Source organism: Gopherus evgoodei, chromosome 17 (assembly GCF_007399415.2).
Source record: "Gopherus evgoodei ecotype Sinaloan lineage chromosome 17, rGopEvg1_v1.p, whole genome shotgun sequence".
Lineage (NCBI taxonomy): Eukaryota > Metazoa > Chordata > Testudines > Testudinidae > Gopherus > Gopherus evgoodei.
In genome coordinates, this window is record NC_044338.1 from 16,328,392 (window position 1) to 16,354,686 (window position 26,295).

General features: G+C 46.2%; 1 protein-coding gene across 3 annotated transcripts in view; it reads right to left on the reverse strand.

Annotated features, from left to right (window-relative positions):
- Window positions 1-2,156: 2,156 nt before the first annotated feature.
- CLIP2 (CAP-Gly domain containing linker protein 2) overlaps window positions 2,157-26,295 on the reverse strand; it is a 126,745-nt gene continuing 102,606 nt past the window's right edge. For all 3 annotated transcript variants that reach the window (XM_030536732.1, XM_030536733.1, XM_030536734.1), the window contains 8 exons: window positions 24,619-25,563; window positions 20,879-20,936; window positions 19,308-19,391; window positions 18,601-18,757; window positions 17,858-18,017; window positions 15,866-16,051; window positions 8,718-8,780; window positions 2,157-7,395 (listed from right to left, as the gene is read on the reverse strand). In XM_030536732.1, coding sequence (XP_030392592.1) covers window positions 7,384-7,395; window positions 8,718-8,780; window positions 15,866-16,051; window positions 17,858-18,017; window positions 18,601-18,757; window positions 19,308-19,391; window positions 20,879-20,936; window positions 24,619-25,563 — 1,665 coding nt within the window. In that variant the 3' untranslated portion in view covers window positions 2,157-7,383. The remainder of the gene's footprint in view (window positions 7,396-8,717; window positions 8,781-15,865; window positions 16,052-17,857; window positions 18,018-18,600; window positions 18,758-19,307; window positions 19,392-20,878; window positions 20,937-24,618; window positions 25,564-26,295) is intronic.

Below are 26,295 nucleotides of genomic sequence, written 5' to 3' on the forward strand. Positions count from 1 at the left end.
ATGTTAGAAGAGCTTGGTCTCCGGCAGCTCCATTGTGATGCTCCACAGTGCTCAGCATCCTGAGCCCTTCTGCAAATGCCGGCCTGATCCTCTGGGAGCTGTTCCAGCCCAGCCAGGGATTCCATCAGACTGGTTAATTGAAGCCGGGGGGCTGGGGAAGTCTCACTGGCACACAGGTCGCTCAGCCCAAGCATCCGTCCGAGGTCACACAAGAGAACAAGCTGGAGGTTTTTGCAGTAAGATGCCTTCCTAGTGAGCAGCATCGCACCACCGAGCCAACGCATGCACCTGAGAAGCTGGCAGCAGTCTCACCAACCCACAAGCTGTTCAAGCCCCTCTTCCTTCCTGATAGGGCCAAATCCTGCAAGCATTAGCCATGTGCTTTGGCCCACTGACATCAATGCGGTGATGGGCGGGAATGTTACAACACTGGGGCTGAGCAACCAATTGTAGAGGCTCGGGAGGGCTGTTAGCACCAGACCCCTCAGGGTGAGTCGTGGCTTTACGTTGCTGCCCGTGCTGAGGCCTGTTGGTTTGGCCTTTTCCAAAGATGCAGTGCACCTTCCCGGCCTGGGGAGATGGCTCCTGGACTTCCGCAGACCCTCTTTGGGGAGTCTGCACTGTGGGTGCTGCCAGGGCCCTGTTCAGAAGTGCAGGCCCGGGGGAGCAAGGTGGTTAGGTGCCTCCCCCTGTTCTGTAGCACGTGTCCCCCCCTCTCACAGCTGGCCATGTGAGCTGGGCTTGTGGCCCAGTCGCAGAACATTAGATGTGAACTCAGGGTACCTGGGTTGCACTCCCAGCTCTGCTGAGATACATTTTCCTCATGTACCTGTTTCCTCTCACCTTTGTCTGCCTCGTCTAGATGTGTGTGCAGCTCCTAGCACAATGGGATCCCAGTCTTGCTTGGGGCCACTAGGCGCTACAGGAATATAACGAAGAAGAGCTTCAGTGACCCATTAAACTGATTATTAACTGGGACTTTACTCCCTACCCCACAGCAAAGTCACTCCGGCCCAAATCCTCAAAAGTATGTAGGCACCTAACGCCCTTGGAGGAGGTGGGCTAAGGACAGAAGTGAGCAAATCGGGTACCATTGCCTGGAAAACAGCAACAATCCTCTTGACACACTGTCCTCCTGAAAATGAGATCTCTCTCTGCTCCTCCAAATCCACCCAGTCTTTTCTAGCATTTCCAACGAAGAGCTGAGCATTTTCGTCCTAGTTTTTCCATCTGAGGTTCCTTCCCATGCTCCTTTCGATGTAACTTTACATTTGCATCCCTGACTGAATTACAGCTCCTGCTCCATAGCAATCGCAATGCGTTTATTCCTACACTTAGCTCCCACATAGGCATTTGATTAAACATATATTAACATGAACATTAGCATCCACAAAGACCCAGTGTAAATAAGCTCCTTGACACCCATTAAGGCTAATTTTCATAAGAAGCGATGCCAGATTGCTGACAGGTGGTGGTTGCAATTCATTCCCCACCCTCCTCATGCATATTTTAAGACCCCTGAAGAATTCAAAGTAAAGTGAGTGCTTGGGCAAGGTGCTGAATTGACAGCTCTGGTAACCAAAGGCCTCTGTGCACAGAGCAGGGCAGCACCCCCCACACCCCACTGCGTTCGAACCCCGACCTCTAAGGGGCAGAGGAGAGTTCAGCTTCTCAGCTGAGACTGCCAGCTAGTGACTGGAGCCAGTTGGAGGTCTGCAACACCAGAAACTGGACTGAGATCACCAGCCATGCTCTTCTTGAGGACATGTGCCGGGGCAATCCAGCTTGGGCAATGCCCGAGCTGAAGTCTGGCCTTCTTGCAGTATGTCTGTTAGTCTGACACAGGACTCACTTCTGCTCCCATTGAAGCCAGGGGGAGTTTCACTATTGATGTCAATGGGAGCAGAAGTGGGGGCACAAAGCCCATTTGATAAAGTCTAGCAATATCCAGCCCCATAGAAGGATACACAGATCACTCACGCCAGGCCTGAATTCGGTCCAAGGTGCCCTGTGATCCCTGTGCGTGATCCCTTCCCCGATGTTTGTCTGGTCAGTTGGGAAGAATCTTTTTAACATTCCAACCGCCAGTTCGCCAGCAGGCGTGCACCATCCGGGCCTGCGCTCCCTGGGATGGAAGAGGCAGGCGGGCCTGACTTCAGCCACAAGTTTTATTGTTTTAGTATCAGCTCACCACACTTCAGCAAGCCACTATCAGGGTCTGTGGTACATTAATAGACATTGGTTGTAGTTACACTCAATGGACTCAGATTTGTACAGCGTTTGTACATAGGAAGGGGAGGGAAAAGAATCAAATAAAATAAACATTAGCAGTCAAACCATTTTTTTATCTTACTCACAAAATTCGATAGCCAAAAATATGACTAAGCTACAAAATTGTAATACATACTGTGCGGGTAAAATGTTATCGTCCATTTATACATCTACTATCGCCTTTATTCTGGTAACTTGCATGGAGGCCTATAGATGTTAGTGGATTAATAATTCCCTACAAGATAGTGGTGAACCGCTAAAAGCTGCTGTAACAGCGTGGTATTGGAATCTTGTGAAGGTTTCATTTGCAGCTTTTTGTTTGTTTTCATGAAACTGTCATGCATATCCACTGACAGTCAAAGGAACTGATCAGAGGAGGGGATGGGGCAGTAGCTGGTATGTCTTGACTAAAAATTTCAGACCCATGACTGGGTAAGGGTGTTAGCATGGGACTCTCTCTCCACTTCACTTTTCTGAACTCTGAAAAGGAAAAAGCCTGTACCGCCATCCAAATGCTTGTAAGATTTCTCTTTAGCTAGGATGCGGGGAAAAGGTTACTAATCTGAATCTTCAAGAGCCTCTCCAGCTGGCATGGAGACTTTATTCTTCAGAGGATTTTTCAGCCTTCAGTGGAAAAACAAAACAAAAAGCTCTTCCAGCCACTGAACTAATACAATGGATAGAAAGTCTAATTTTCCACAGCGTGGACTCATAATTCCTACATATTCAACCACTGTGCAGGCCTGTAATTGCTCTTTGAATGGGAAGGGCGCATGGGTGGACCAGACAGCTCAGCACTGCTTTTCCAGGTAACTAGCTCTCAGGCAAGACCCCTTGACTGAAGAGGAAAAATTCTCCCCTCTCACCCACACTGCAGTTCTTGATCCCGGAGGCATATTCTGCACACAGCCCTGAGTGACACACCAGCATGGAACACCCAACGGAGACAACGGTGGGGGTCATGGAGGAGAAAGCAGCCCCCTATCTTACTTCAGATTTGAAGCTCTGAACAAGATCTCTGGGATTAACGTTGACAGGAGAGATTTTCAGATGGGAGCTACTGACTGCCAATGGGAGTTGGCTGTATAACTTCCCTTTGATGACTCCCCGGACTCCCCTGCAAAAAAAATACTGATGATGCTGGTTACACAAAATGTTGCAGAGTACTTTACGTACCACTGTGTCTGGGCAAAAGTCGCGAGCAGCTTATAAATAAATGTGGTGGAAGGGAACCCTCTGACTTGTCACTTTCTGTGTTTCGTTCTAATTTGGTCTCTTAACGTCTATGGGTGCAGCTGGCACCTGAGCAGAGGGCCAGCATGAGCTGTGTGCACTAGGGAAATCCCTCACTGCTGTCTCTGGTACCTGTTTCATTTCTGCAGGACTTCAGCAGAACACAGGCCTCGTGCTGGCCCTGCCGCACAGGGAGGAAACACACCCTGTGTGATCTGCATTCCTGAGCCATGCAGCTCCTGGCTGGGCTCTCCTGAGCAGGGGCATCTGTTTCTGTTGTAACTCTCCCACCAGCAGGGCAAGCTGGAAATGGGGTGCTGAGCCTATATGGCTGGGTGCACAGGGGCAGAGCTTGGGGCTGCACTGGTGTGTCCCAGAACGGGTTCGTCCCACGCTGTTGCTCTCTGTGCAGAGATCTCTTTCCAAAAGGGCAAACTCAGAGCATGTGGGACAGCGTATGATTCAGCGCAACCCATTGCTGTGGTAAGGCCATCCAGGCCTTTCCTTGGAAGGCTACTCTCCCCTTAAGGACTATGCCCTCAGTTACATCCTAGCGAGCATTAGATCCTGAGAAGACAGTCGAAGCCATCTTACAAAACAGGCTCTCTTCTACCTTCTCCCTGTCACTGAATGGGTTCAGGTGCACTAGCTTGGTACATCTTGATAGGTCAAATTCTCCTCTGGTTTCAATCAGGGCAGTGCCACTCGCTTCAGAGCTTTGCCCCATTCAGCCCAGCCCATAGAGCACACCTCCCAGCGGGCAGCTCCTGTTTGAATCCAGGGAAGCAGGAGGATTGCAAAGCGACGCAGAAAGTTGCTATTTAATCCTCTTTAAATAACGGGGGCTTGTCACTTGTAAACTAGACAGAAAATAAATATAGATTGATTACAAAATCGACCCCCCCCAATCCCACTTGGTAAGTCCCATGAACTCCTGTGCACTCACATGGGTGCTGCCTTCCCTAAGCCCTGGAAGGCATTTTCCGAAGCCCGTGGTATTGCGCCAAATGCTCCCATTGATGTCAGTGGGCATCTGACCATTAATTTCAGCAGGAGCAGAGTCAGGCAGCCAATGCTAGGCACTTTTGAAAATACCACCCCCAAATAATCAAAATGGTACCTCCTGCTGATCATGAGTTTTGCTTAGTTATTACATTTTACACACTTGTGCTGGGATTTTCAAAGGAGACTAGGGGAGTCAGGTGACAAGTCCCATTGTCTATCAATGGGCTTTTGGCTCCTAAGTCCCTTAGGCTCTTTGAAAATCCAAGCCTGAGGCAATGATTAGTGTTTTGATTTATTCTTCTATGCAGGTAGAGGGGTCTGGTTCCACACAGCAGGACCTGTCCCACCTGAACTACCATTAACCCTCTGAACTCATTAGCCAAATTTAGGCTTCTTCTCCCAACATGCTTCGCTTTCCTGAACCCACCTCCTTATCTCAGCCATTGAAACAGATCCGGTCTCCACCATCCCCACCAGGTGAAAAGGGCTTAGCGGCTTCCCGAGTGCAGGAGACTTGGAGGGGTGGGGCAAAGCTCTTTCCCAGTTTGCCTCGAGCTGCCCCAGACTCCGTGCGGCTGGAGAATTTCCGAGTAGCCAAAAGCGGCTGAAGAAAAATCATACGGGAAAACAAAGGGCCAGATTCCCAGCTCATGTGCAATGGTTCTGCTTCACAGGAAGTCAAACGCCTGTGCCATGTCCTGGGAGCTCTTGTCCACGGCCACGGGAGATCTAGCCCAGGATGTGCAGTGGAGAGCTGGAGGGTGGAGCAGAGAGGTGGACCTGATCTAGGCATTTCAGAGAGGCACAGGGACGCCCAAAGAAGAGACCCAACTGTTCACACCCTAATGTCCTTTGGCTGCATTACGGTAAATATGGCCAAAATGCTGTATTTCCAGAGAAATAGGAAACAGTTTGATTTGTATACCTCCAAAAAGGGATTCTGCAATTAATTCCCTCAGAGGAAGGAGGGGGAAAGGATCAAACAGCATCAAGAACAGTCCTTTGTTTTCATGACGAGCCTCGTCTCCCCCAGAACCAGGGGATTGCCATTAAATATTAGTCATTTCACTGGTGCTGCAATATGTCAATCCAAGCCCTGCCCCTCCTTCCAGGTACTAATGCCCCCCTTGGGAAACTGCCCCATCCCCATCAGGAATTTGAATGGAGTCTAAGAATCTGATGTTACTCTCTCTGGTCCCAGGGTATCGAAAGGTGGATGCTCCTTTTCAGAGCAAGGGGTTTGTCTCAGACACTCAGGACCATATTCCACTCTCACTCCACCAAAGTATCATCCCATTCAGGCCAATGGGAGTTTAGTGCAAAGACTGAGACTAGAATACAGCCCTTGGAATAGGGACCGGTCCATGTGCAAATACACACACGCAATGGGGTTCCTTCTCCTGCATGGACAGTTATTGCAGATGAATACAGAGGTGCCTAACTGGCTCTCTGCACCCACAATGGCAACAGTTCTTTGTGCAAATCCGGGTGCTCAGTTGTGCCTGGATTTTTGTGCACATGGCTTGAAGCTCCTGTTTTAAAAATATGACCCTCAGTGTTGTTTTGGGGCCCAAACCTGCACCCCTGAACTCCCACTTACAGCAAATAGGGGGAGTCTGAGGTGCCCAGCAAATAGAAGAAAGAACAGAAATCTGCTCTGGTTACAGCTGGAGCTCTTCTACTTTAGATGGGGTCTTTGTTTCACTATCATCCTCAGTTCCTGCCTCATAGCACCATGTTAGCCCTCTCCCGTCGGATATTGTACTGAAGAGCCAAAGACAACTGAGACTGGTAGGGGCAACCCCAAAGCAGCCTAATGCAAGGTAGCCCAACTCTTCCAGTTAGTGATTACAATTCTGTGGATAGCAGTGGAGAGGGAATCAGAGCCTAGCAGCGTCTGTCCGATGCGACTACATCCTGTGTGTGGGTTTTCTACCCAGACCCTCACAAAAGGCATACAAAGGTTCTAGCCAGCTACCTCTAAAGCTTTGCTGTGTACAGGCCTGCAGAGCTACCGCATGCCACAACACACCCATGGGCCCTGGCTCTGGGCCCTGGCACAGCCGGTCCTGCTAAGAGATCTCTCGGAGGAGAGAGGCTAAGGAGACCTGTACTCAACCCCACCAGAGGCTCTCTCCCCTTCATCAACTCAGAGTAAACACTGATACACAAACAGCTGAAATAAATTATATCACCTGAAATCAGGTGAGGTACCACCTGTGCTATCATACAGTACTAAAGGGAGTTTCCATGGTCTACAGCTGAGAGGTCTTCTATGCAGGGAAGGGGGAGGACTGTCCCAACTGCTCTTCTATGATCCATTCTTACTGGCTTGAGCACAGCTAGCCTAGTAGATCTGACTCATTTCTTTAGTTCTTCATACTATGTGAGTGGGTGGGTGGGGGGAGAGGGACAGGGATTACCTGGCGTGGAGAGTGCAGCCTTTGGGAACATACTTAGGAATTTTCTGGTGCCTCAGGCAAACCCTTTTACATTTCCTCTAGGGGTCTAGGAATCACTGATGAAGTTTCAGCCACCATCAGCTCTCAACCAGACCACATTGTTCAGGTGGGATGAATGGAGACTGTTCACTCGGCCGATACAAATTCCACAGTCAATACCGATACGGATAAGAAAGCAAAACAAAAGGATCTTTACACAGGTAGGTTGCCATACCGCTCCTTCTGGAATGATGCTCGTCTTGGAAAATACAAACCAGGGGATTGTCCTACTTAGGTCAGTTAGTACATTATAAACAGTCCTGTTTTTAAAGTTAAAATACTGTCGCTAGTCTTTAGGAGGTGCATCCTTTTCCTGTTGGTGCGCAGAAGTAGATACTGGCATGAAATGATTCTCTCCACCTCTTCTTCTCTATCAGTGCTTCTCCTGGAAGAAATGAGACTGTGTTAGGAAAACAGGAGCCTTGGCAATTAATATGTGATCAAGCTAGATCTAGGTTACCAGACTCTCTAACTATTTATCCAAGGAAGCCAGAAAACTTCATAGAGCCACACAGTTAAAGGACCGCCAGATCATCTAGTCTAACCTCCTGTCCACCATCACAGGCCACCAACACCACCTAGCACCCGCACACTAAACCCAACAATTGAAATTAGACTAAAGTATTACAGCCCACAGGAGACTTGACCATTATGTGTCACCAGCAGAGAACAGTAGGGACCAAGGTGCACCAAGGCACAAGGCCACTGCAAAGACAGGGAAATACTTAAGCAAGAAAAACCCAGATAACCCTGACAAGTGACCTGCACTCACACACCGCAGAGGATGGTGAAACTGACCTCCCTCCCAAGGCCAATTTGACCAGGGAGGAAATTCCTTCTGGACCCCCACCACATCGCAAATGCCTAGACCCTGAGCATGTGAGCAAGAACCAGCCAGTCAAGCATCTGACAGAGAAAATGCTAGGTGCCATCTCAGAGCTCTGGCCCTCCCTGTCCAATGTCCCATCTCCAGCCCTGGCCATCCCTAATGCTTCAGAAGAAGGAGTCTGAAGAGGGAAGGATGGTCATTTTTCTGCAGACAAGGACAATCTGCAACCATGAGGAAATGGCCATGCCACTGCAAGGTACTAGGTACTTAATCAATCTGACCCATGCTACTAGTGAGGAGACAAAATTCTGAGACCATGGACCTTCTCCCTAGGCTCTGAGAACCTGAGAGAGCATAAAAGTAAGCCTCCCCCATAATGGTCTATACTGTGAAATACACAGAGATCTGCTGAACTAAGGAAGGTTCTAACTCGTGCTGACATGGGAAGAGAGACATATGAGGGCTGATCTGGGAGAACTGTCCAATATGGAAGATGCATATGGAACTTCTCAGCTGCACCAGGTCAATAGTCCAAGGCATCACAGTGTGCACATTACCAATTGCTTTGCATGCTTTTTCTTTTTTTTTTTCTTTTAAACTAGAAACTCTAGGACCCAGAGATTTTCAAAGCCTCCAGCAACGGCTGAAATCTGTACTTTCAGTTTCAGGTCAGTCCCAGCTGTGGGGAATTGGTTCTACTGCACTCCAGAATGAGAGCTATGCAAAGCCCATTGTCCTTGCTGTGGAACGTCATGATCAGAGCCACACTCCAAGGGATAAGCTCAGCATGAGATGTGCCACTGGCACAGTGAGACCCCACGGAAGAAGTTCTGCATGGGCGTTTTTTTATTCAAATAGCTCAGCATTGTATAACCCACCTCCTGCTTGTGGGATTTATCCTGTTGATGGATCCCATTAGCAGATCCCGAGTTTCCAAGAGTCTGTAACAGAACAGATGAGACTTGGTTAAAAATGGGCTCTGATAAAAAGCATCAAACTCCCCAGAAGCTTTGACAAACTAAACTAACTCCCCTTCAAACAGATTTGATATTAACTGCTGCATGCTGGGAAATTAGAATTTAAAGCTCCCATGGTGCTCTTGGCAAGGAATTCTTAACCTCTGCATCTGGCCAATTCCCTGGGCGGATGCGGGGAGGGGGGGGGGGGAAAGAGGGCTGCATTCTTCCTAGCAATGGAATTTTCCCCTGTAGTTTCAACTGGGCAAGGTCCCATTCTTTGCACTCAACTCCTGGGTAGCGTTGCCTCACGCTGTTGGATTTGCTAATCTGCAAAGTGATTTGAGTTCTTCGGGATACCAGGCACGACAGAAACAGTGCGGATTCACCAGTTAGTGCCGAACATCTCTAGAGATGAGTCAGCCAGGTGGAATAGGCTTTTGTTTCTACCTTTAAAAACACAACCGAGTTCAATGTTGATCGTGGCTCTCTAGCAGTGACAACAGTGTCCTCATCCTTTGCAACTACAATATAACCAGCATAAGCCGAGGGCTGGGAGCAGCCTGAAGTGTATGACTATGGCATGCCAGCTTTCACTCGGAGTCCTTTCTACACTGACAAGATTGATAGCTGTGAATCCACCACCAATGCATTGCTGATGGCAGCACGGGTGGATGTTGTAGTGGAGACAGGGCTCTGGAGCTTTAACTATCATAGAATCATAGGACTGGAAGGGACCATGAGAGGACATCTAGTCCAGTCCCCTGCACTCATGGCAGGACTAGTATTATCTAGACCATCCCTGACAGGTGTTTGTCTAACCTGCTCTTAAAAATCTCCAGTGGCGGAGATTCCACAACCTCCCTAGGCAATTTATTCCAGTGCTTAACCATTCTGATAGTTAGGAAGTTTTTCCTAATGTCCAACCTAAACTGCCCTTGCTGCAGTTAAGCCCATTGCTTCATGGCCTATTCCCAGAGGTTAAGAACAACATTTTTTCTCCCTCCTCCTTGTAACAATGTTTTATGTACTTGAAAACTGTTATGTTCCCTCTCAGTCTTCTCTTTTCCAGACTAAACAAACCCAGTTTTTTCAATCTTCCCTCATACATCATGTTTTCTAGACCTTTAATCACTTTTGTTACTCTTCTCTGGACTTTCTCCAATTTGTCCTCATCTTTCCTGAAATGTGGTGCCCAGACCTGGACACAATACACCACTCGAGGCCTAATCAGCGCAGAGTAGAGCAGAAGAATTACTTCTCATGTCTTGCTTACAACGCTCCGGCTAATACATCCCAGAATGATGTTCACTTTTTCTGCAACAGTGTTACGCTGTTGACTCATATTTAGCTTGTGATCCACTATAACCCCCAGATTCCTTTCCGCAGTGCTCCTTCCTAGACAGCCATTTCCCATTTTGTATGTGTGCAACTGATTGTTCCTGCCTCAGTGCAATACTTGGCATTTGTCCTTACTGAATTTCATCCTGTTTACTTCAGACCATTTCTCCAGTTTATCCAGATCATTTTGAATTATAATCCTATCCTCCAAGGCACTTGCAACCCCTCCCAGCTTGGTATTGTCCACAAACTTTATAAGTGCACTCTCTATGCCATTATCTAAATAATTGATGAAGATATTGAACAGTAGCAGGCCCAGAACTGATCCCTGCGGGCAGTGCCGGCTCCTAGCCCCAGTGCGCCAAGTGCGTGCTTGGGGCAGCATGCTGCGGGAGGCACTCTGCCGGTTGCCGGGAGGGCGGCAGGCGGCTCTGGTGGACTTCCCGCAGGCGTCCCTGCGGAGGGTCCGCTGGTCCCGCGGCTCCAATGGACCTCCCACAGGCATCTCTGCGGAGGGTCCGCTGGTCCCGCGGCTCCGATGGACCTCCCACAGGCATACCTGTGGAGGGTCCGCTGGTCCCGCGGCTCCGATGGAGCATCCGCAGGCACGCCTGCGGGAGGTCCACCAGAGCTGCGGGACCAGCGGACCCTCGTCAGGGACGCCTGCGGGAAGACCACCAGAGCCGCGGGACCAGCGAACGGCAGAGCACCCCCTACGGCGTGCCGCTGTGCTTGGGGCGGCAAAATGGCTAGAACCGGCCCTGCCTGCGGGACCTTACTCATAATCCTCTTCCAGCATGACTGTGAACCACTGATAACTACCTCTCTGGGAATGGTTTTCCAACCAGTTATGCACCCACCTTATAGTAGCTCCATCTAGGTTACATTTTCCTAGTTTGTTATGAGAAGGTCATGTGAGACAATATCAGAAGCTTTACTAATGTCAAGATATACCACATCTACCACTTCCCCCTATCCACAAGGCTTGTTACCCTGTCAAAGAAAGCTATCAGGTTGGTTTGACACGATTTGCTCTTGACAAATCCACACTGACTGTTACTTATCACCTTACTATCTTCTAGATGTTTGCAACTTGATTGCTTTATTATTTGCTCCATTATCTTTCCGGGTACTATCATTGCATCTACCCTTGAGCTCTGTCTACACTATAGCTTCCCCTCTTGCTACAACCAGTAGTGACTCAGGGCTACTAAGCTAGTACGGGCAGACACAGCTAGAGAGAAGAAAGGCTAGGCTGAGTTTTGGAAGCTTAGATCTTAGAAATTGAGGTTGAGCCTTTAAAAGGAACCTGTTTGACCAGTGATCATTCCTAACTGTACTGGGTATTGCTTCTCGCATGACAATCAATCACCCTTGAGTAATGTCCCAGGTTATTTCATCCCAGCATTTACATGGCGCTCCAATTTTCTGCAATACAGTAAATTCCCCAGTCCCTGCAGAAGACACGCAGCCTCTGCCTTGAGTGGCAGCCGCATCCAACACTACAAATTAAAGGCTTGAACTTTGCTGAGTACAAGGTCGCTGGGAATGCATAAGCTGGAATGTAATTTGCTAGAAACTAAATAAAATCTCCCAGAGCAATTATTACAAATTCTTTGAGAAGAAGCTTGAGTGCCAAATCCTTGTCATTTCCTGTAAAGCTATGAGATCAGGGTCTCCGAAGATATGCAGTATGTGGAGTTTTTGTTTTATTACAGGCTAATACCTAGCCATAGTCATGGCCACGGCAACAGTAAAGTGCCAGTTATTTGACAACAAGATGGAGACAGTGCTATTACACCGCAGCTCCTTGTCTAATAGCAAAGCCAGCCATGCACGTCAAGGAAATCCAGAGCATGTTGGCTGATAAGCCTGCAAAGGGAAAGCAGCAGCATCTTGTGGTAATGAGCAATTTCCTACTTTAGAGTGTTGCAAAGTGAAGGCCTTGCAGCTGAGAGACAAGGGGCAAGCTGGGTCCCCCTGAAACGGCTACTGTCATCTTACGGATGATTGTTTCTGTAGGTCAGGGAGAGAGCGGAGTGGAATGGGCTTACACTGAAACTCAGTATCTGGCCAAGCACAACCAGAGTCCAAGATTGTTTCAGTCAATCCCATTGTGCCCACTGGCCTCCATTTAAGGGCTCAAAGTCCTTGGCCTTATTCTTAAACCCTTGTTTAAGCAAGTTCCCCTAGACGTCCCTCTCCTGTCAGAGAAAAAGGCTGGTCTGCAGTTCAGTCACTGCACTGACACTCCAGAGATGGGGGTTCAGTCCTGACCCCACCGCACACTCGCTGCGTGACCCGGAACGAGCTATTTAGGCCCAGGGTTTTAAATGTATGTAGGCGTTGTTGCAACACTGTGTGCAGCAACATCAGATTAAGGAGCTTAAAACTCATTTAAAAAGGTATTTAGGCACTAAGGAATCTAACTGACCATCTATGTCAATGGGATTTTGGCCCTTCAGTGCCATCATCCCTTTTGAAAAAGAGATTTAGGCTCCTAAATCAGTTAGACATTGCAATGCTGAGCACAGGTATTTGTAAATACCTTTAAAAATCTGTCCCTTAGTCTCCTTGTGCCTCAGTTATCTATATTGGGGATGATATTTCCTTTCTACCACCCTTTGTGTTGTATATTTAGCTGGTTAGTTCCAGGGGTAAAGGAATCCCGTGTGCGTGTGTACACAACACTGGCTGTGACACTTTCCGTGTGTGTGTGTGTATGTACACACAGCATTGGCTGTGACTGTAACTGTGAGTGTGTGTGTACACAGCACTGGCTGTGACTCTTTCTGTGTGTGTGTGTGTGTGTGTGTGTGTGTGTGTGTGTGTGTGTGTGTGTGTACACGTACACACAGCATTGGCTGTGACTGTAACTGTGAGTGTGTGTGTACACAGCACTGGCTGTGACTCTTTCTGTGTGTGTGTGTGTGTGTGTGTGTGTGTGTACACGTACACAGCACTGGCTGTGACTCTTTCCGTGTGTGTGTGTGTGTGTGTGTGTGTGTGTGTGTGTGTGTGTGTGTGTGTGTGTGTGTGTGTGTACACGTACACACAGCACTGGCTGTGACTGTAACTGTGTGTGTGTACACAGCACTGGCTGTGACTCTTTCCGTGGGTGTGTACACACTAGCTGGCACACTGAGGGGGCTTCCAAGTGCTATTGTGATACCAATAACTAACACGGAGGAAAGTAAAAAATATTCTATGAAAAAGAAAGAGAAAGATTTCCCTGTGCCAACAGGCAGGAATTGCAGAGATATTTCCTCCTTTGGGGAAAAATAGAAATAAATACCATTTCTGGACCATTTCTGGAGAAAGAGAAGTGAAAGGGAAGATCTCTTAGCACCGACGGGGTTTAGCATTCCTTCCAAAGGGGACAATAGCCACCACACTCCTGGGTATTGTAGCCATCATGACACATTTTAGTTTAAGACATGGCGATTACAACAGAAGCTAAAATAACTCTGGAGACACTGGCAGGATTGCATTATGGCTTGGACTACAACAAAGTTACAGCTGTGGTGTGTGATACGGAATGAAAAATACACAGCTCTATCTCACACAAGACAGGTGGCTGCTTTCCCCACTCTTCTGTGTGCAGAGGAATCATCTATGCCAAACCAGGCATTCTTGTCTTAGACTTGTCTCATCTTCAGGGCAGGTGCCATCCTTTTATTGTGTATTTGTACAGCACCTACTACAATGGAGCCTGGGTCTCTGATTGGATAACTAAGTGTTCACAGAATATCAGGATTGGAAGGGACCTCAAGAGATCATCTAGTCCAACCGCCCGCTCAAAGCAGGACAAATCCAGAGTTTTGTTTTGTTGGTTTTTTTTAAATCCCAGTTCCCTAAATGGCCCCCTCAAGGATTGAACTCATAACCTTGGGTTTAGCAGGCCAATGCTCAAACCACTGAACTATCCCTCCCCTGCAGCAGACTTTGTGGCATTCTGCACTTGGGGAGAGAAGCAGGATATCCATTGGTCCATATTGCCTACCATAAAGTACCTGGACCTGTAACAGCACAGCATGGCAGAGGAAAAAATAACCACAGCCCTAGCCTCTGTGAGTAATGGTTTGGTCATATCATGCAGTATTAAATATCCTTCCGAATGTGCATTATTAGCAGCATGCACTTGCTGTAGGAGATGAACATTTTTAGGACAAGGTAGATGAGGAAACATTCAATCAAAAGAACACATGTAAGGTCTCTAAGAGATGTAAACTGATTGTAGACTCGAGTTCAGAGAAAATGCGGTCCAAAAAGCAAAAGATAGAGAATGACAGAGCTTAATGTAAATAACAGGGCCTTTCCACAGAAGCAGCTCCCAGGGACAATTGGTTGGATCTCAGATACACTAAGGGTAAATGACAGAAAAGGTTGAGTATGCCAAGATAAATTAAATCTATTCTCAACCTCCGCTTTCACAGCACAGGATGCAGAAGAGATGCTGGAAGCAGTTCTAAATTGCCCAGGGGAGGCAAAGGAAGTACTGGAGGAAATCAGAAGGATTCTGCAGCAGGTGTTTGAGACACGGACCCGTTTGGCATCTGACCAACCCCCTGAGTCAGGTACAGTCCAAGAGTTCTGAGGGAACTAGCAAGAGAGACGGAAAAACCTTTCCCAGATGGATCTCTATTGAAGTACTTGAAACTGAAGAAGTATGTGTTGAGGGGTGGCAGGGAAAGTGAATTCTGACAAGAACGAAGAAGAAGGATGACATAAAACCATATTTTTCACTTTTCATGTATCATTTTAAAGGAGATAAACAATGAAAAATAGTCTGAGCCTATAAGCCAGGAACAGGGCATTAATATAAACGAAGAGAAAAAGTTAGTCTTTCTCTCACTCTCCAGTAGGCCAAGTGAAAACCCAGCCAGGGTCGCTGCTAGAAAGAAAACAGTTATTAGGCTGTTCCCAGTGGTTATTCCCATGTAGATACAGACACACAGGGCCTGGCTCCACTTTGGAGGTGTAATCCCCACCTTGAGGAGTGCTAACAATATAGACACATCAGCGCACGCAGCAGGAGGGTCAAGCCATCTGAGTACAATCCCATCTGGGACCATAGGTACACACTTAGGCCGCTGGCCCCTCCTGAAACTTATGTCGCCATGGCTATGGTGCTATTTTTAGTGCACTAGCTCAATTAGAGCTAGCGCGGATATGTCTACACAAGCTGGAAATTACCCCTTGCCTGAAGTGTAGAGGTACACCCACACACACATTCCCTTTCTATACCCATGAATGCAGCCAAATCTGGTGTGAAGCCTAGTAGATGTCTAAAAACCAGCCAGCAGCACCGTATTTACAGGGTAAGAAAGGAAATCAATGCTATACACATATGAAATGAAGAGATACTGTACACGTGAAGTTACCATTTAAATAGGTCGACTGTAATTACCCATACTGGAATTTGGTGCAGGATGCTGGGACTAACATCCGGTTCTTGTGAAGCATGCCAGAGGATCTTTAATAATCCACACACAGTCATGTAGTTGGTTTTAGATCTCATCTGAAAACCAGAATCTGTAGCAAACGCTGCAACCGTGATGCTTTGTTCCGTTAGAGGGAAGAGGGCTACCTACTGAATCACTACCTACACTGCCAGTTTGTTTTCCTTGGTGGTGTGTGGGGCCCCATCAGAGCATTGCTCTGGGCACGTTGCTGATGTGATGCAAGCGATCAGGTAACTCGTTGCTCTGGTGCGGGGAGTGCACTACCTGTGTTTTCTCCGAAGAACTCCTCATGGCCTCCATGAGTTTCTCCATTTGCTGACCCTGCTCCAGTGCATTCCGTAGGACATCCTCCGTGCTGACCAGTCGGTGCTGCAGCCGGAGAACCTCAGACTCTGATGAAGGATCAATGAGGGAGTATCGCCTTTGATCAACTACCGATTTCTCTTTTTCCTTGACATTTAAAGGTTAAAAAATAAATAAAAAAAAAGCAGGGGAGCAGGTTAGACTCTGGTAAACACATAGAAACTAGGGGCCGAATACATTTGAAGGTGACTAGTGCCAAATGCTGATTTCAATAACAGATTAGAGCAGACTGCAAGTTTGGAGAGAACCGAGTATTAAATGCAACAATGAGCTGCTCAGATTTGTTGCTAGCTGAGATCAGTCTATTACTTAAGTCTCCACCTCTAGAGGTCGCCGCTGCGGTCTATAGGAATCACACAAAGGCAAAACTAGATCTGAAAAAAACTATTAAGTCTCATTAGCTCTTCTTGTCCACTGGGATCTTCCTCTATCCCCTTATCAAGAAATAAACAGCAGGGGGAAACAAGCAACTTTGTATTTTCTTCCTAGTCTTCTCTTACTATTTTATTTTAGGAAATCTGATGCCTCGCAATGAATATAGAAAACAAAATGACGCCAGCTATTGGTTGAGATGGAAAGGAAGTCCTGCCAAGATTTTTTTTTTTTAAAACAATCCCTTGAAAATAAGTGTAGGTATGTGAGGCCTCAGTTATGCAGATTATATTATTTATACAGCACTATAAGTCTGCACGCCATTTTGCATCATTCAAATAAGACAACTTTCTCAATTATGAGTCTCATGGTATTTGCATTTTTCTTAAAGCCCCAGCTTTCAGAGGCATGTGATTACATGAGAATCTCAACTTTCATTAAAAAAAAAGTCAGTCCTAGTCATCACAGTTGCAGAGATTGAAAAAAAAAGACGACACAGGTGCATCCTAAAGGCTCAGAAAAAAGGGCAAATTAAAAAAAAATTTTTTTAATAAACTCGTGACTTTCCAGGGCTTGATTCATGATTTTTTTATTTTTACATCTGGGGTTGGCAATCCGGATGAAATGAGGCTCCTGCCTTGAATACAAATGTATAGCTCTCTGTAAGTACAGCTGTAAGGCACATCTCAAAAACAAAGGGGAATGCAAATGTTGATGAAGGACTGAGATCATTTAGGATTACTCTAACGAGGTGCATGCTAAACCATGCCCCAGCTGACATACACAGTGTGAAACGGTTCCTCTGTCAAAGACACAACGTACTATGAACAAAGCAATGTGGCTGGGAAGGAAGGTCATAGGCTCCGTACTGTCATAATCTGTATTTTGACGTTTCACAATAAAATGACAGTATCTGCTTTCCAGCAGGATAATTTTGCAAGGATTTGCTATAAGCAGACAGCACTTTCCATTAGCAACCAGGCCTCGATCTGGATAAAAAGTTCAAAAGTGACTAATCATTTCTCCATTGTTGGGTGCCCAATCTGAGACACCTCACAGGGGCCTGATTTTCAGAGAATTCCGAACGCTCGGCCCCTGAAGTTTAGGCCCTATTTGGGATGTCTTAAATTGGACATGCAAACATGAATGCACTTGAAAAACCACCAGGCAGTTTGGAACATTGAGGTTCTAATGTTTTTCTGCATGCCCTGCTCTCGGAGATAAGGGCGCGCCACAGCTCCCAGAATCATGCCCAGTGGGTGTTGTAGACATCCAGCACTTCTTAGATCGGGTTCACATACACAAGACACCAAAGGAAGCCCCAGTGTAATTTGCTGAATGACAGCAAAATTCAAAAAATTATGGCAAATTCAGTGATACCAAAAGAATCCCGACAGTGAAAAGTCCTTCCCATGTTTGTCTGTTCTGCCACAAACATTCACCCCTCGAAGACCAGGACCTAGGTGAAGCCCTCCCAGACACCTGTGCCAACCAGCAAGGATGGGTCTGCCTTGCTCTCACCAGCACGATCAGCTTTTCTCTCAGGCCTTTGATGTCGTCTTTGAGTTTCTGCTCTTTCAGCCTCCACTCTGCTTTGTGCACCTCTCGGCTCAGGTCTCGCTCTGGCCCAGGCGAGTGGCGGTTTGCTTCCAACAGCAAAGCACGCAGCTCATTCAGGCTCCTGAAGGAGGGATGGGGAGAACCTCACAAAGGGAAACATTTATTCGGTTGTCTTTTGGGCACAGCATGGTATGTGTGTGTGATGTTGCAACTTCTCTCAGCTTTGAAAGAGGACACCTAACAAGGTGTGGTCTGAGAGAAGGGGCCAAACCGCGAACCTTGCGTCCAAATCCCCCTCAAACATTGAGAAAATTCACATCAGGACTTAGCTCACCTTTGCAGCTGGACTCCATCGGTAGGACAGATTTTCAAAAGCGCTCAACATCCAATATGCTGATTTTTTTTTTTTTGGCCTCTTATTTCCGTGCCTCAATGGGAACTGAGCAGTGTCTTGAAAACCTGGGACAGTGGTAGGAGCTGAGTGCTCTTGATAATTCAGCCACTGATGCACTAAACCAGCACCTAACATCCTAATGATGGGAAAGTTGAAATCTGGGTTTCAATCATTCAACTCATATTTTTTTTGTATGTTAAATAGCGATGCTCTGAATAGGGCCAAATACAGAGAGTGTGTTACAAATGCCTGGGTCCTTCTTAAGGATCATAACACTGCAGCCTCTTTAGTTAGTTTCTAAAAGACCAACCTTTCCTTTTTGAGTAGCTCCTGGCTAATCAGGACCAGCTGGCCTGAAGCATCATGCGTTTTCCTGGACAAGGTCTCCAGTTCAGCTTCCAACCGCTTCTTTTCCTTCAACAGAGAATCTCCTTTCTTCTCTCCAGCTTTGCATTTATTTTCCAATGCTAAGGGAAGAATAAAAGGGGAGGAAAAAAGTCTACCAGTCCCTACCTACATTCCTTTTTTGGATGACTTCATTTCTCAATTTCATTTCCATTCCTTGCAACATGTGGCTTCCCCTAGTTAGTTATGCCTAGTTAGTTATCTGCAGCTGCCACTGGAGTCCATGAGAGTTGCAAATGTGCAGCGGCACTCAGGATGCAGCCCTGTATAAGCAGAGATTCCAGAAATTATAAACCCAGCTGCATTTATTTCTACATCTCTTTTGGCTTCACAATTTGTTAAGATTATTGGGCCAGCTTCTCTCCCTACAGGATACAAATAGCTTCAATGGGTTGCACTTCCATCTTTCTGGGGTAGAATTGGGCCCGTTGTGTCAAGGACAAACATTTGCTAAGCACAGTCCTCTTATACACGGACAACTGCATGTTTTATGCACACACATTACTAGGTTGCTTATGTTTAAACCTTAAGTTCTTCCTATAATGGTGGAGGTACAAAAAGACCACAATGAAACTATCTAGTTCCCACCAGTACTGGATTAGGGAAACTTACCACTTACTTGGGCCCTTAGAGTTTCAGTCTGGGAGAGGAGGGACGACACCTCTTTATCTCTTTTACTCAGCTTATCTTGCAGTTCTTTAGGTGAATGGAAAGAAGAGAGAGAGAGGGGTTACATCCTTGGCAACTGCTTTGCCTGATCGTGCAGTCAATGGTGGTATACAGACATTTAGGGGTCCATGGCCCAGACTAGAGACAGATGACTGGGTGCAAATACAAGTGTCCACTCTCTTGAGAGAGGCAGAGGTGGGAGGCACCAGCTGGTTTGTGTCTCATAGCATCTCATCCCCATTTGACCTTAAGTGAAGTGGAGACACGCAGCTAGGAAGCAGCACCAGAGGATGGGCTTAAACAACAGATGACTAGTGAAGAAAGGAAGAATGAAATATTATGAAAAAGCAAACAGAAAGGAGCCTTCCTCGCAATTCCATTTGTTACCTACTACCCTGGAAGGCAGAGATGATGGAAAAAGCAAAGACAGAAGTTGCGTAGAGTCAGCACATTTACACAATCAAATCAAAGCCTTAGATTTGAAGTGCTGCAACATCCTGAGTCTGAGACAGCTTTTTAAACCACTTTCTCCACGTTTTGTCCAGTGCCTAGACTTGGAGAAGCCAAATATACATGGACTCAGTGACCATCTTAAGATGAGTTTGCAGTTAGACACAGTAACAGGACCAAACCTAGAGCATGAGTCCTATCCTAGTTATTTAACCATCAGTCAAGTATCTGATCTGGTATAAAATACACACCCACACGGCATTTGCAGGGCAGAGAAAAGAAAGGGTGTGGGGAGGGGGGAAGAGACAGAGAGAGGGCAGAATGAGAGTTTATGTGTGTGGGCAGGAGGGAACAGGGCATGAAAGTATTTTAGCCTGAATCCAAAGGAGCACGAAAGATGCGCCATGAACTAATTGGCATTTACACGGGGTGAAATTCAAACCCATGCAAGTTCAAACAGGGATGACATCCACACAGCACAGATGGGCCAGAGCCACAAAGCATGGATCCAGGCCACAATTTTTCCAGCCTCTGGAGTTGTTCGGATCCAGAGCTATGGTTTGGTCCATTACAGAGATGGAAACCACTGTGAAACTCAGCTCATGGGGTATCTAGATCTGGGGTTTCATTTCAGGCTCATATCTGATTTATAGCAAGGTAGAAGGAAAACTCCAAATTCTTCTAGCCAGTTGCAACATGCACCTCGTCATTCCTGTTAGCAATCCTCTGATGGGAGTGATTTTTACTCAATGGACCAGATTCAGCTGCTGTAAAATCAGTGCAATTCTACTGAAGTCAATGGATCAATGCCCATTTTCACCAGCCAAGGTTCTGACCCATATTGTAGGTGTAGGAGGAAGATTTTGGAATAAGAGTCCTCCACTGTATTTGCTCAGACAGGCATGCCAGCCACACAGGTGAAAAAGCCAGACAACCAGTGCAACCATCACAAAAGCACAGAGATGACATGAACTTCCCAAGCCCACTTCACCTAACCCTTCCCAGTTAGAGCAGAAGAGTGAAAGACGCGGCATGTCAATCACTCTGATAGTGAAATTCATTACCTTCCATAGCCTCCTTCATCTTTATCTTCTCTTCTGAAATATCATTAGTTTCAATCATCTGAAATATATGTAAAATATACACATATCTATACACACACACATTTTATATATATATACACACACATACATACACACACACACACACACGTAAAATGCCCACTAACTCTTTACCATCATTCTCCCGTAGACTCAAAGCAAAGCCAGTGAATTTAAAACGCTAGCAGGCATAATAAGGAACACAACTGGCACCAATGTCCTTTGGTTTTCATATTTTGCCAATCAGATTTACATCCTTCTCAGAGGGAAATCAAAGAGGTGATTTAAAAAAATAAGTCACTTAGACAGCTGAGCACTGAGGTGGGTACAGCTGGCATTATCTTAACGGAAGGTCCAAATTCCACAATTGATCAAAGTAGGGCCCAGTTTCCACTTTCATGCAACAATGTTGGAGTTCAGTGTATGCAAAAAGGGATCATTAGGAACAGGTTCAACCTACAAACTCTAGATCCAGGTGCCAAACGCCCCAAAGCTCAGGGATAGGAGGGGTGATCTGGAGTTTTGGTTTGGACCACCTCTGATAAGAAGTCATCTTCAGCATTTTCACCAGTGACTAGGGATTTTGGGTACATCCGTTTTTGAGGCCTCAGCTTGAGACACCTTAAAGAGCAATGACTGTCAGAGAACAGGTCCTCAGCACCTTCCGAAAAGCAGGCTCCTTCAAGGGATGTCAACTTGGATACCCCAAAATTGCAAGTCCCTGAGGTAAAGGCTGGCCCGAGGAGTCTCTAACTCCTTCTGTGTGACTTGTCTTTTGCTTTCTCTCTAAGCTGGCATCAGAATTAATACTGTGATTTACAACCGTGACTCAACACATGCTACAATTCCGGGTAATACCGCAGCACACGCTTAAGTGCTTTTCTGAACTGCAGTCTCAGTGCTTTTCCTTCTGCACAGTTAATTTCAAGACTTATTTTTATCACATGGAAATTTTAGTCTAACTAACTCTTCACTTACCTTAGAGCAATGCAGACCCGCCTAGGACCTTTCATTTATACAGGGGGATGTGTGGAGGCCAAATTTATAAAAGAACGGCATGGCATAGAAGCACTAATGGCTCTGATATTAACGCCACAAGCATTCATCATGACAAATCTTGTTGCAACTCGTAGCAAGGGAGCGGAGACTGTTTTAAAACGACAGCAGCTCTAGGAGAACATAAGTCGCATCAAACCAAACAAAGCTCGACTCCTGCATGAAGGGCAACAGCAACAGTCAAAAGGCTCAAAGGTGAGCTGCAGGTGTCTGTGCACTCAGCCAGCTTGGCGCGCTGTTACTGGTTTTGCTCCAATCCACCTATGGCTTGTTCTCCCAAAGCACTGGCCATTGTGGAGTGGAATCTAGTCACTTGGCTTTCTTCCTCTTTCTCCAGGAGATTCCACATTCTACCTGTCTAGCGTGCATACACTAAAGTGACCCCTATTGTCCTCTTACTACTTAACTACCATCACTAAACTTCTGGCCTTAATGGACAATTGCACTGATTAGTTATAGCCAAGACCTCAATACAGCAAAGCATCTGAGCACTGCTTAACTTTAAGCACTTTTAAGTTCCATTGGCTTCGCTCAGTTAGTGGATTGTGGTCACTGACTTCACAGAAGTAGGAGCAGGGTCTGAGGGTGCAATACTTGCCTCTGGTGTGGTTCTCAGTGACAAAAGTCATCTCACTGCAACGTACCAAAACACACAAAGCACCTGTTTGAATGCATGGGAAAGCAGGAGTCTGTATAGTCGTATGACACATTTGTTTATTTTCAATATTTGAATAATTCATGTTCTGTTAAATTAGCCAAGATATTTTTAAAAAAATAGAATTTACCCTGTGTCAATGACAGTCTCTTGCTTTTATCCATGCATTCATTTCAGGAGCAAGCTGCATTTTCTTGGCCTTAATTTGCATCAGTGTGTCAATATGATTGCTTTCTCTCTGACTGTTAGTTCCTTCAAGACACGTTAGGCCCAGTCAAATGCCCAATAAAATCAATGAGTGTCTTTCCATTGACTTCAATGGGTTCTGGATTGGACCTTCAGTTCTTCCTTTTAATTTACTCTTCTTTGGAGTTAGGATTGGATGTAGACGGAAACTCTTTTCTATGATACTGGAGTTTTCTACTAAAGAACTCCCTGTATATTTTCCCTGAGGGGAGCTATGCTGGAACCCTAGCTCTGTAGCTTTCCATGCCATGCCTTTTGGAATTGCCTCCTTTGTATTTAGAATCCATGCCTAGCTAGGAGAGAGGATACACATCGGAGAACCCTTCAAATACCATTATTAATGCTTAAGATTCTGCCTTCTCTTTTTGTTCCTTTCCCTTCTTTCACACCCAAAACACATGCTATTTTACTAGTATTAAGCTTCAACCTAACAAACACACATGCAGCTGCTTAACGTTACTATCATGCAACTGATAGGAGTACTCAGTAATATTAAGCACATAATTAATGTTTGCAGGATTGGGGCCTTAATTTGGAGCAGTGAGATACCTTTCAAATACCTATTCTCAAGCAAACAATTTATATTCCAAGACTTGTGTTTGGTTGTCTGTATCCCACTGGGACAGGAACTCTCTTGCTTTGAATATTTTTTTATCTAGCTTCTGGCGCAAAGTGTAAGTACGGGCAGAGGATCCAAACACGCAGAGGCTGTGCAGTGATTTTCCTATCACCTAGCACAAGTGGTGTGAATCAGTCACAGACCGATCCTTTGTCCTTATGTCATCTCATAAAGATGGAAGGGTACCTACCATGTGACAGACAGCAGGGCATCAGAATAACAAGGCTGGTGGGCTAGAGAAACATAATAAATCTCAGAAGAAACAGATCCCTCCATGGTTATGATAGTTACTGCCTGTCCTCCAATCAGCACTAAGATGTGGATGAATCACCTTGAAGTCAGGCATTTCGTTATGTGTGACTAGTGCCTTGATTGGCAGACTTCCCTTCTCTCCCCTTCCCGCCCCCCATTGTGAGACCATCCCCATCAGCTGTTCCATTATAACCTTCCCTTATCAACATCCTGCCAGACAGGGACTTATCGATGCCCCCGTCAGTGACGAGGAAACTGAAAGACAGAAATGAAGTGCTCTTTCCCCACTTCATACAACAGGTCAGTGGAAGAGCCAGGACAGACCCAGCATGTCCCAGCTACCAGTCTCCTGGCTTAACCACACAGCAGCCTTCCTCCCTTACGGCTCCCATTGACTTCCACTGAACAAAGGATGACCTCAGGCGAAGTCCTACGTCAGGCTATACCCTAATCTCATATTGGTTCTGTCTTTGTCTCTATATCCTGACTGTTCAGTCCTTCTGTAATGGCGACACCTGTGCGAAGCACGTGAACTGCCTCCGCATTAGCTACTCCTGGCTGCCAGCAAGCACCTTCTAGTCCAACTCCCCACGCAGAACGGTCTCCTTACCAGTGCCCTCGCTTCCATGAGCAGGGAGACAACAGGCTCCTTTACCCAGAGCAGGCAATGCCTAATCCTCCTCCCCCATCGTGGGTACACCCAGTAATGTGATAGGATTGCTCAGAAAAACAATGAAAGATATGGATAAGAAAAATAACCAGATGGCTTTAAAGCCAAGAAGCCCAAGCAAATTATACTACAGGGCAAAATTCGGGTTAGCCCTATGAGGAATAATAGGGACAAAACAACATAAACAGAGTAGCCCAAACCCATACATTGGCATGCTGAGAAGGATGCAGAGCCTCCATGGACTGCAGTTTGTTCTCTAAGATAAGCATTTTTTCCTGCAATCTTTGGATCTCCTGTTTACTCTGGGCTTCTGTTTTCTGTAGCGTCTCATAGTCCAACATCTTCTTCTCAGCCAGAGAAATCTGCTCTTTCAAGAAAGCTATTGCTTGAGCCTGATCTTTATATTCACTGTGTAGCTTCTCCAGTTCGTGCACTCTCAGTTCGGCATCTCGGCACTTCTCCTTCAAGTCCTGAAGTTCTATAAGGTGCTGGTTTGTTTTGGTTTCCAGTTGCATTTTCCAGTTGTTGTTGCTTTCTTCCACTTCATCGCTGGCCTCCTGTAGCTTCAGCTTCAGACTTTCTTTCTCTTTTATGTGAACCGCAGTCTCGATATCGTGCTTAGCTTTAAGGTTCTCCAGTTCAAGTTGGTGCTCCATCTTTATGCTCTCTACCACGGCCTTCAGTTCTACTATCTCCTTGTGTTGGGTGTCAGGGCCTGTGTTCAGGGTGGCTTTGAGGTCTTCCAGAGATTTCTGATGGTCAGATGCCAAAGTATCCAGCTTGGACTTCCAATTGTCCATCAGCCCCATGTTCTCATTGGTGGCTTGTTGAACTTTGTGTTTCAGGTCAACGATTTCCTGGGAATATTTTTCATTGACGGCTTTCAGCTTCTCTATCTCCTGCTGGTGCTTCTTCAGGGTCTTTTCATACTTCTCCTTCAGCTGGCTGCTCTCTTTCTGGTGCTCCTTGCTGGCAGACAGCAGCTGGTCTCGCAGGCGAAGCGCCTCTGACTGCAGACCAAGATTGTGCTCAGGGGTCTCTGCCTGGTGAGAGTTTCTTAGGCATTGTCTCAGCTCCTCCACCTCACCACGCCGGACACTCAGCTCTTCCTCCAGCTGAAGGATTCGAGACTTCTCTGCTACCGTAGTTAACTGAAACAATTAAAATAAAAAGAAAGAGACAAAGTAAGTTCTCACCTTTCCTTGCTGTCTGCTTCTCTTTAGTAGACATGTTCCAGGGACAGTCAATCCCAAGCACATTAGCCAAAGTTTAAAAAGAAAAAATGTCATCCTCAATCCGATTACAGTTTTTGCACCAGGGTAATTAACAATACTTTCTTGCATCATGGTCTTTATGCTGATTTTAATGCATGCTTCCAATTTGAACCATTGGTTTGTATCAGAAACAACATGTCTCTTTGAAACAACTGCTGTAGTATTAGCTACCAAAAGGTTACAGGGGTTTATTAATGTCCTGAAATCTCATTATATTTCTGAACTGGGCTGCTTGCCAGGTGATGCATAGAAAATGCTAGTATACACTCAGGAATACGGTAGATATTAATATCAGGATTGTACACATCATGAATGTTTCCTATTATAGCTCAGTTCTTCAGAGCCTCTGGCACCTTCACAACTTTATGGTTTACCCTGGTGTAAAAGGAAAAGGAATTTTACACATGGAGTCTTGTTAGAATTTATTAGCAAAGTAAAAATAAGGTTTAATGCTAGAAGATGTAAGATAATAAACTGCTGGCCATGGGTTACACTGCATGACAGGTTTTGAGTAGCTTCTTAGCTTTCTGAGTTTAATCTTTCTGGCCTGATTTGACTGCTGATCATGGTGGAGGTCTTGGGTTGGGTGGGCACCTTTGGGTACAGAAC